This window comes from Channa argus, chromosome 16 (assembly GCF_033026475.1).
Source record: "Channa argus isolate prfri chromosome 16, Channa argus male v1.0, whole genome shotgun sequence".
NCBI lineage: Eukaryota > Metazoa > Chordata > Actinopteri > Anabantiformes > Channidae > Channa > Channa argus.
Window position 1 is genome coordinate 23,104,103 of NC_090212.1, and position 11,555 is coordinate 23,115,657.

The 11,555-nt window shown below is 37.9% G+C and overlaps 1 protein-coding gene across 1 annotated transcript; it reads right to left on the minus strand.

Annotated features, from left to right (window-relative positions):
* Positions 1-947: 947 nt before the first annotated feature.
* foxa1 (forkhead box A1) lies at positions 948-6,352 on the minus strand. The gene is made up of 2 exons (XM_067480990.1): positions 6,098-6,352; positions 948-3,979 (listed from the first exon to the last, which is right to left on the minus strand). Exons 1-2 carry the CDS (start codon positions 6,161-6,163, stop codon positions 2,822-2,824), a joined length of 1,224 nt encoding a protein of 407 aa, XP_067337091.1. The 5' UTR covers positions 6,164-6,352; the 3' UTR covers positions 948-2,821.
* Between the last annotated feature and the right edge of the window lie 5,203 nt (positions 6,353-11,555).

The following is an 11,555-nucleotide window of genomic DNA, read 5'->3' on the forward strand; positions in this document are numbered from 1 at the left end:
GACGAAAGCGAAGAGAATAAGAAACTGACATCAGAAGACAAAATGAAGACATGAAAAAAAATGGTCAGAGAAAAATTAAGACATTACTAAAATGTTATAAATGAAGGAAAAAAGTCATAAATCCGGATTTAAAGATTTAATGCAAAGATTTTATATTCTCAAAGGTTAATTAATGTCACTTAAAACGTGTTTATTCAATAAACGTTTCTCCAATCGGAAACTAAAAAGGTAAATACGTTTCTAATTTATTTTCCACTCAGTTAAAGCTAAATCAAAAAACGTTTTGTTATTAAAGAGCATTTAAAGGGTTATCAATCTGATATGAAACAACAAATTTTCTCTTTTACTTTAAAGCATCTGGAGCAAAATACTTAAATTAACTTTAGTCCGTTTGAAAAAGAACCTTTACTGCGCTGATTTGGTGTTTTTATTAATATTTAATTTAAAAAACCTGCAGGACTCTTTTTGTTGTCCTGAGAAAACAGGGTGAGAGTTTTATTTTAGTTCTTTCGTTTTAGAGTTTTCATTATGTTTTGACAAAATAACTGTATTTAATCGTTCTAATTTTTTTTTATGATTTATAGCTAAAAGAAATTTACATTCAATTTAAAAAATCGTTTTTACATTTTAAAGTCCAACTTTAAACGATATATTTTATGAAAACTGATCCAATAACAGTATATCAATCAGTTATTCATAAATCTGTTAATTACAAACATTTGTTCAAATAATTTTCCACCGCGAGATAAAAATAAAATATCAAACATTGACGCTGTCAAATATCAAGTATCATCATTTATCAAAGATTAAAAACAAATAAATATCTAATAAACCCCAAAGATTGAAACTAAATTGATTGAAGATTGAAAATAAAGCAATAAATTACCTTAAATAGTTTTCTTGTTTTATTGAAAAAAAGACAGAATAAGTTAAGAACATGCATCAGAGTCAAAAACTGGCAAGGAACGATTACATGTTTGCTGGGGCAGGTGTCTCCAGAACAGAGAAGAAGACATCCCACTTCATTCATGCACAGTTATTATTAATCAATAATTAACAATTAGGGTTGAACAGTGGATTCTCATCAACAGTCAGGAAATAAACAAGAAGTCGTTTCTCCTTTTTCACACAAGTCAGAGTCACTGAACAAAGAGCACATCTTCAGGGTCAATAATCAAATATTTAAATATGTATATAAAAATGAAAAATAAAATTTTTAATTTTAAGATTAAAATAAAATAAAAAATGTAGACTTATTCAAGTTTTCGATTAGTGATCAACTGCTGGTCTGGATCAGAACCAATCAGGATTCTCCAACCTTTTGGACCTAGACTAAAAAACAAAACAAAAACGGATAAAACATGACAAGCAGGGAGGGACACCTCCCCCACTAACCCCCCCATTTTAGAAATTTCTCTTACTCTGCAGTTCACTTTTCTACCTATTGGTGCCCAAAGTGCTTTGCACTGCTTCACACAATCAAACACAAACACTCACACACCAATGGGGGAGTTATATGCAGCTGGCCAACACTCACCCGGAGGAACTAAGTTGGGGTTCGGTGACCGGGGGAACCAGAGGTCGAATCAATAAATTATAGGGAACCAAAATTCTTCAGACTCTACATTATACATTTGTTTATTGGAAAATTTTAAAAACTTTTGAAAAGTAAAATTTTCTGCAGCTCAGGATCAGATCAGAATCATTTCTTGCAGATCAATAATATGAGAAAGAAACACCAAAACAATTTACACATAATTTGTGTGAACTTACCCTTTAAAAAAACATTTATTTGGGCATAATGGCCCCTCATGAGTCAGCAGTGATGGAGTCAAGGTCATAGGAAATGAAATTACACGTCCAATAAATTTGCTATTTCTAAATTCAAATCAAATTGTTTCCACATAAACCACATCAGCTGACCTTTGAGTCAGAGTTGTCTATCATTTTCAAATCATTTGAACTACATCGGGATGATGACCGACCCATCCCCCTTTATCATGGTTACTAACTAGTTCTTTAACTAGTTCCATTGGTATTCAGCATTAAACAGAAATTTCATTGCTTCATCACTAACAACTGTTTGATCTGGGTGTCGGAGATTCTCTTACTTCTAAATCAAGGAGCAGTGGAGTGTGGGATTATTAAGCAGACACTGTGCCCTACATCGTCTGTGTGCCGCTAATAAACTGACTGTGAGGTTTCTGAGTGTCGTATTATTTTCTTTGCTACTGTTGTGAGTTTTTTGTGTGTTCTACAATCAAATGTGTCTGAAACTGAGCAGATAATGTTGAGCTGGAGCAAACAGTTACTTTTAGTGAAAGGAGGGAGAACAGGAGGAAATGGTCCACACTGCCATGATGTGTAATTGTGTTTTGAGGAAAGTGCTTGGTAGGCTACAATGTGTGTCGGTGGCTATACAGTACCTATGCAAGACCCCCAGTGTAGATTTGACCCAGGTGTGAAGTGAAACTTTAGAGTGAACATTCAGCTACTGTTTGTGGTGTCTCTGAGCTGTGTGTGTGCGTGGGGGTGTGTTGGGGGGTGGTCTTGTCCACACACAAAGAACCCATTGAATACAAAGGGTTAAATACAAAGATCCAGGCTCACCTGCTTTGTGACTCATGTGTAAAAGGAGATAACAGACCTATGATCATATGATCAGCTGAGAGTACATGTGTATTAGTAGGGTCCTGATTTGGTCACAGTGCAGGATTTCAGAAACCACCGGGAACCAGTAGCAACTGGTTCAGTTTTTTCACAGTCAGACAAAAAGTCCAGGATGGCTGCATGCAGAGAGTCCAAAAAGAAAGTGCAGCAGCTATGAGGTGTTGAGGAGAGGTCTGGGGTACACCCCCTGATAGTAGGAGGCCTCCAGAGATTCCATGGTCCTCCCTCCGAGGCCAGAGGCCCCCCCTGTGCTGTAGGAAGAATACTGCAGTGCCTCATAGGCCTTCAGCTCCAATTTGTGCTGCTGCTCTGAAGATGACATTAAGTTATTGATGGAGAATGGATGGTTGAAGGAGTAGTGGGGGTCTCCTTTCAGGTGCATTTGGGACTCATGTGCCATGGAGTGGGGGGGCAGTGACAAAGAAGACAGGAGCTGGGAACCCGCCACCTTCAGGTCCGACCCCCCACCTGCGCCTCCACGTAGGTCCAGGCTAGGGGGCGAGGCCTGACTGGAGGAGGGCATGGTAGAGTCCAGGAGTCCCGATGATTTGACGGAGTCCGCTGAAGGAGATGCTCCTCCTCTGCTCCCTTCCCCCTGCTCCTTCCTCCCGTCTAACTTCCCGGACATTTTTTTCTCACACTTAAACCTCTTCTGGCGACGGAGGTAGCAGCCATTCTCGAACATGTTTCCGGAGTCTGGGTGCAGGGTCCAGTACGAACCCTTCCCCGGTTTGTCTGGCGAGCGTGATACCTTGACGAAGCAGTCATTGAAGGACAGTGAGTGGCGGATGGAGTTCTGCCAGCGCTGTTGGTTCTGCCGGTAGTATGGGAACAGGTCCATGATCCACTGGTAGATCTCACTCAGTGTCAGCATCTTACTGGGTGCCTGCTGGATTGCCATGGTGATGAGTGAGATGTAGGAGTAGGGGGGTTTGGCATGGGGGTAGCTCCGTCTGAATGACTTGTTGTCCCGAGCTCGGTTCAGTCCGCCCCCACTGTATGCCATCCCAGGACTCATAGTGGGACTCATGCCGCCGTACGGGTTCAGGCCCATTGAGGCCTGCTGGGCTGACACAGAATTCATGCTTGACGGACTAAGGGTCCCACCCATTGAGGCCACACCTCCGCCGAGACCTGAAATGGCTGTTGGACCTGAGCCCCCCATCCCCCCTACTGGGGCAGGGCTCAGACCAGTCCCACTGTATGACATGTTAAATGAGCCTGAGGTTGTCCCACTGGACATGTAGCCTGACATGGAGCCCATACCAAGACCAGAACCCATACCTCCGGCTGCCATAGGAGAGTACACCTGGAAGGAGACAAGAACCAATTAAACCTGTTTCAGAACCATTTAGATCACAACTAAACATAGCTAAAATAGTTCAAAGCCAGTTTTGTCAAACCCGGCAAACCCAGTTTAAACAGAAGCCCAATTCAAATTTTTGGTCTGCACTGATTGAGCTGGGTTTAATTGCGGAATGGTTTAAAAGACCAGACTAGATAAAAAAAAAAAAAGCTGGTCCAAATTAGTTGTAGAAGGCCCAGAAAAAGTAAAAGCAGAACATTTTAGAGAATCTGTTAGACCAGAATGAGATGAGACAGAACCCAAACAGCCACCATCAGAGATCAGACCTGCAGAGAGATCAGACCCACTTAGATCGGAACCACTGAAACCACTTATACCCAGTTAGAGACAGTTGACCAAACCAGAAAAAAGGTCTGATCAATTTCATTAATAACAGTTTTAAAGCAGTTGTGCCTAGGAAATTGTACTATACTCGACCAGGTTTGACCAAATCAATTAGTCCAGACCAGAGTTCCTCTGATCAGGACTCAGTGATCAAGATTCACTCAGTACAGATTTGGATCTGATTTCATGTCTCTTCAACAGTCTCAGAATGACAGTGGAATAAAAAGCAGGATCTAAGCTGGCAGATGCTACAGTTTGTGGATTGCAGAGAAATAATAAAAATGGTTTTAATTAAATACAAAAAAAAAAACATTTAATTTAACATTTGATATTTTAAAAATAATCTTTTTAAATAAAAACTAAGAGGAAAAACAATATATTTTGATTTCAAGTTAAACTAATGAATTCATTCACATGAGTTTGTTAAAGTTATTCAAAACATTTTTTTAAATTTATCCTGAGAACGAAAAAGAAATCAATATAATAATTTAGTTTTTACTCATTTAAAGTGAAAAATAAAAAATCTGAGAGTAGCCTACATAACTGCAGGCCTGTGACTCCTGTGTAAAGTAAAAGAATACATTTTATGCAGTTTTTACACACTGTCGGTTTTTGTCGCCACACAGAGGAAGAAACTTTAATAACATTTATATTTATTAGTTTTATGCTAAACTTAAATTACCTGAGACAAAAATCCTATAAAATACAATTTCTATAACGTGAAACAATAATACAATATTTTTATAAAATAAATCGTTAATCTTTATTTTAACTAATATCGGATTTTCCCGCCGCCGGTTTTACAAATGATCCTAAATTTTAATCTGACTGAGACTGAGAGTCTGATTCTAGCGTTTCAAAGCAAAATCTCTATTAATTTCTGATAAAATGTGTTATTTTCAAACGTGATCACCCTGATAAATATTTGGTAAATGAAGCCGTGATAAACCCATTTCTCTGTTGAGTTTTGCGTTTGTTTTTACTTTGGTGCAAAATAAAACACAGGCTCTATCGTTCAGTGTGACTCCAGCCGCTCCAAGCCGTTAACAAACGTGACTTTTAGAATCAAAAGCTCATGAAAACACTATTAACTACTATTACTATTAACATATCATCTTGTTCACAGAGACGCCTTTAATGTTGTTGATGTTCCTTATTGTTCTGTTTGAAAACTGACGCGTAGTTTTAAACCTCTGTTTATTAGATGCATTTCCTGTGTAACTAAAGGTTCACATGTTAAATATGTTTTAATCCTCTAACCAATCCCTTTAATTTAAAAATTGTATCTGATTTTTTTTCATTCTTTCCCATTTTTCCTTAACCGCGTTTTATATTTTCTAAAGCAAATTCAACTGAATCAAAACTCGTCGTCAAATTTTTTAAAACCAAACGAACTTCATTATGAAATAAAGTCTAATTATTATTGTCAGTGTAAAGATTTGATTCTTGTTGTTTCACCTTTATAAAGTTTTACCCTATTTCGCACATTAAAGTGATTTTAAAACGTGATTTAAATAGTTATTTTTATTTTAGACGTAACCAGTTCGTCAACGCCAATGAAATTAGTCATGAAATTTATTCCTGGCGGATTTTCTCGGACCACAAGTAATGAGGTTTATCAGTTATTGTTTGGAAAAAAATTCCAGTAAATTTCCAGTTTTTCAGGACCTGATCCAGAATGATGAGACCTGGGTCTTGATAAAAAGTAAGCGGTAAAGCGGGCAAAGAGTAACCGACCTCCTCGCTGTAGTATCCGCTCCAGTCCGGAGCTTCGTGCCCTTCCATCTTCACCGTGCCCAGCATGACGGGAGCCCGCAGCCGGAACACGGATCCTGCAGGTCCCGCTCCCGGTCCTGTTCTTGGTCTGTGGGGTCTTTTGAGTCCTGGTGCTAATGTAACTGTTACGAGCTGAGCCCGACCGGGCCAAGAAGAGCACAGAGAGGCAGGATGTTAGTGAGGAGGAGGTTGTGGTGACCTGCGGACTGATGTGATCCTCCTCCTGTTGCTGCAGGTCCAACCCTCTGGGTCTCCTCCTCCTCCAGTACCAATCATTCCTTCACACAGAAAACCAGTTCATCAAAGCAGTTCATTAAAGAAATGAAAATATTGTAGGAAAGCTAGTTAATTAAAGAGATAAAAAAAACAGTGAATTATAAAGATAATAACTGGTGTATTACAGATATAAAACATGTTTATTATCGTGATGATATCTGTTTCATGTCTTTTAAACTACATTCACCCAGTAACACTGCTCACCTCTGTGTCATACTATAAATTCATGGGTTATGTCGCTCGACCCTTAGGCAGAGCTTAGCTTTATCATTTGTAATATTTGAAATTTTTTTATATGTGATATTAAACCCAGTCTGCTGAAGAAGATGATGAGATGTGGTTGAAAGCTGCACCAAAAACTAATAAAGATAGTATTATTAATGAATTGTAATCATTGATAGGATTTGAAGAGGTTTCAGGTAAACTAATTGAAACCTTCATGGAGAAAATAATAGGTTTTATTCTAAACTTTGGGAAACAGTAAGTGCACATCTACTTATTTCATTTGTCAAGAATAAACCATGTGGACCATGCGTGGGGAATAACGCATGAATGGTAATGGACTCTGGACATTTCAACTTTCTTAAAAAAGAAGTGTATTTTACTTTTATTAAAATTGTTTGTAATTCATTTTGAGCTTGACCCCCCCCCCCCTGAAGACAAACAGTTACAATATACACAGTATGAAAATTTTAGAGATCTAAAAACATCTCATTAAATGTCCCTTCCTGTGTTTTTGCTATAGCTATTGTGTAGTGTATTTAAAAATTAATATCTTGAATCTGTATTTGATTAAATTTAAAATAATGTTTTTTTTATCTATTTTTATGAAGATGAGGTTTGTAAAACCTTTACAACTGAATCAAGAATGTAGTGACGGACAATTATTGGACAGAGCTGTAAATTATGTGGACCATGAGCACCTTGTATGTTTTTGAAAAGTTCTGAGTCTTAAATAGTCCTGCCAGATACTTAATCCACTTTGACTAGTCTGTGTTGTGTTGGGCTCACTTTGGTGATTGAATGCAATTAAATTGCTCCCTGCTCTAGAGGACATTTTGTGTTTCCTCCATGGGAACATGAGACCACAAGAGATTGGAGAAATCTGGTCTGAGTTGAACTGTGCTACAGATGTAAAAGATGTTATCGAAAAAAACATTTAATTTATTAAAAAGTGGAAAAAACCTGGAAGAAAGTCAAACCGGTGATGTTTTCTAACCTTCCAGTGATGTGTTTATACTGAGGAGGATCAAGTGTGTGATTCAGGGTCAGATCCTATATTTATGGTTCACTGTGAGTCACAGGACTGTAAATCCTGCAGCTGTGACACTAAAAGCTCCTATGGTATAATTACTGTTGAGTTACCTGTTAACTGTCCATGACCTCCTCACACAGAATGACAGACTCCAGCAGACAGAAAGTGACACTGACAGGCAGGATAACATGAACCTCCACCTCCAGAGATGTGTCCCCAAAGGTTGTTGTTCATAGGATAGAGGTCCATCACAACACGTCTGAAGAGGACAGTGTGGAGTAACTGGTAATAACCAGTGACACTCTGTGAGACCAGCATTAATTAAAAATATGCTTCAGCTGTAAAGCAGAGCAAGAATCATTCAGCTGTGGGTTTGACGATTGTGCAATGGAACGAATGAGACTGTAGCGTAATGTTAGGCCTCACATATGGACGGAAAAAAAAGATGCTTCTCTGCACAATAAACCTGATCCACTGACCAGCAGACAACCCTGACAAATACACCAGGATGGGATGTAACTGCTGTGTAGAGACACAGATTCCTTTTTGAAACCATTAAAGCGCTCTTTATTTTCGATCCATGTCTCTGTCAGTGTTATTGCTGCCTGTGAAAAGAGAGGTAAGTGGATGTGGTACCCCCAGTTTTTCTTCCTAACACATTTCTCTCCTTTTACCCAAATTGACCAGATATCATGTCTTACATGAGAACATAATCCAATCTTTTTTCCATTTATTTAAACTCATTTCTTTTTTTTTTTTAACATAGTCAGTGGTGTATTGCCCTGTGTGCTCCTTATATTCAAAAGTCCTGTCCCAGATCATTCTAAAACTGACTCCATTCAAACTGTGCTCTAAATTCTAATAAACTGCCCTTTATGTCTGTGATGTTGCAAATCCTAGAAACTAACAGCATTTTTGAAATCTTGTAATCTGGCTTTAGCAAACAGCACAGCACAGAAAAAGGTCTCCTCACACAACCTCTTAATGAATGCTGATGCATTCGGGTGATAAGAGTGGTTATCAAAGGCACAACAAAAGGTTCTGTAAACATTTAAATAAATGTATTTATTTTTCCTTAACTTGGGATGGGTGAATGGAATAAAACATATAATCTTTTCAGAATGCACAGCTCATCCAACCCTGTCTCCCGATAAAATACGTTCCGATTCAACTTAACTATAAACGCTATTACGTTTTTGTAGGGAACGTTATTTCGGAACGTAGGCAGAAGTGATTACACCGCACTGTCTAGCCAACGTCCCGGATTCTCTTCCCGAGTCAGGACCTGGAGTCCTGTTCCTGGTCAGCCTCAGACAAGAAAACCGATGACTTTAGGGTTAAATGATGTTTTGTGCAGAACGACTGTTTAGTTTTCCTATATTACACCAGCCCTCGATATTCCTCAGACCCTAACCAGCTCCTGTACCTGCATAATCACAACCATAAAATGCTTTAAGAACGCTGTAGTCAAAGTGGACATTGTACTGCAGGATCGCATCTTTCGGCAGAAAACAAGACCGGGTTTGTTGCTGCAAAATCGGATATTTTGGCGGACAAAAATACGTTGTTAGTCATATCATGTATCATGTATCATTTCATTGATATGTTAACTATCAACGTTAGCAACTCAAGATTTACGTTATATGACAACATATTGTCGTTACGTTAACAGGAAACGTAATCGCGTTTGCAGTTTAGGTGTATAGGAACGTAATTTCTAGGAGACTGGGTTGGGCCATTGCCAGGTTTTGCTCAGGTTTATGGTGTCTAGTTTGTGGATCCAGATTCTCTTAGCCCTGTGTATCTAAGCCACTGACCTTTTTCAAGTGCTTTCTATCACAGAGTGTACAAAGTGCTGAATGAAGGGAATGTGAGTTTGCATTTTTTCTTAGAAATTTGTATCTGTGTTGGGTGTACATTTTTGTGTTTCCCCTTAGATATATCTTAAAATAGATTTCGTGACCCTTCAGAACAACTAATATATAAAATTTTTTTTGGCTTTTATATTTGGTTATAATCCAGAAGTCTTGGAATGCAGGACTGGTGGCATAATTTCGTTTAATGAAGGGGTTGTGAGTATTGAAAGTTGTTGAAAAACATCCAGAAGGCTCTTTTGAATGGTTTTTGATAACCAGATATCGGTAACAGTGAAGACTCTTCTTCTCACAGGAAGCCGGAGCTGAATCTTCCCATTCAACCATAAAAAGATAGTAGTAGGCCAAGGCAAACTTCTCCCCCACGGCTTTGCCTTTGGCCTACATAAAATATTCTCTATTAAATTCCTTATTTTCTTGTTGAATAAATTTAAAAGTATTCTAGATGCTTTCTGTCTCTGTTTGTGTTTGCGTATAAACAATGTCTTCCTGATGAATACTGAACTTTGTCAGCATGTACACAAAGTCAGTGTCTTTAATGAGCCTGGTGTGTGACGGGAAGGTAGGAATTCAATTGAAACCTATACATTCTGCAGCCTAGTTGATTTCACTGCTGTGGTCAGACACTGGGTCTGCTGGGGGGAATCTCAATGGGTTTACAATTAGCAGGGCTATTGTGAATTTTGGAAAGCATATTAAACAGTCTGGGTTTACAAATAATGTTCTTTGCTGTTCTAAATGTTTTTTTTCTCCTACAATATTTTTAGGATTTTGTCCATAAAAGGGATGGTGTCAGAAAAAGAGTTCTGCTTGGTTTAGTGCAGTGTTAACTGTCTATGGTGGCTTTATGATGATGATTAGTGCTTGGGCCTCCTCTGTTCTGAAAGTTAGGCCTCTGTTGAGCAAAAGAAATTGGGGTGAATTAACTTTAAAATCTGGGATAATGATATGACATTTTGCAATAAATTGAATTTATTATATTAATTGAATTTATCAATAAGATAAAGTTGCCAATCAATACAAAAGCAGAGCTTTGAGGAAAATGCAGGCAATTATGGCTTACGACAGTCATCCCATTTTGGTGCCATCTGGCTGGAGATTTACTTTCGAAAACATAGGAAAAATAGAAATAAGAATTCACTTCTCCCATCTACTCTTTTTCCTTGTGAATAGCATGACATGATTCAATCTCAATCCTCAATCTCTTTTGATATTATTTTAATTTAATTGAAATTGCAGTGGGTGTTCATCATCACATGTTGCATTGGATCGTTCTCTCTAGAACTGTGAATCTTTCTGTAAGGGTTAGGGTGATCGCTTTCATTAGCCTTTAAGACATTTGAATTTGAAATGACAATTTGCAAATTAGGAGTTTTAATTGTAAATATTTTCTCATGCTTTTCATGCAAAAGTATTACACTCTTACGTAATGAAGTCATTCTCAAATTTATCATTTTAATAATGCTTGGTCCTAGGTAGTGTGAGAAATATTGTAATATCTTTTTTTCTCCCTCCCAGTAGAGGAGTGTTGATAACATTGGCAAAGACAACTTTAGGCAGTCTTGGTTGTATTTTTAACATTGTTGTGGTTTGATAAATAAAAGGTGGAAACATACTATTAATTGAGAGATTGAAGATTCTGAAAATCTAGATCACATTTCTTTCTACTGTTATCAAAATCGTTTAACTGCCTGAGGTGTTGTAAAGTATTTTGTTAATAAAAGAAAAGAAGAAAAGGCGGTGAGAGAAGTCAGCAGTGCTGTCTTGAAAAGAGGATGTTTAAGTTCTCTGTCGACACCTTGTGGACATTTATTTTCACTGCATGCTGCAGCAAATGTCATTGTTCAGACCTGAACCAAAGGTCCCAAACGTTGTTTTTTTTAAAATAAAGCTTTATTTAATCAGATAAGTATTTGCTCTGTATCATTCTTTATATTTCAGTGCAGGAAGATTAAAGAAATCCCTTTTGAGGAAAACAAAATGGTCCAAGGCAGGGTTGTGCATGTTCCTTCCT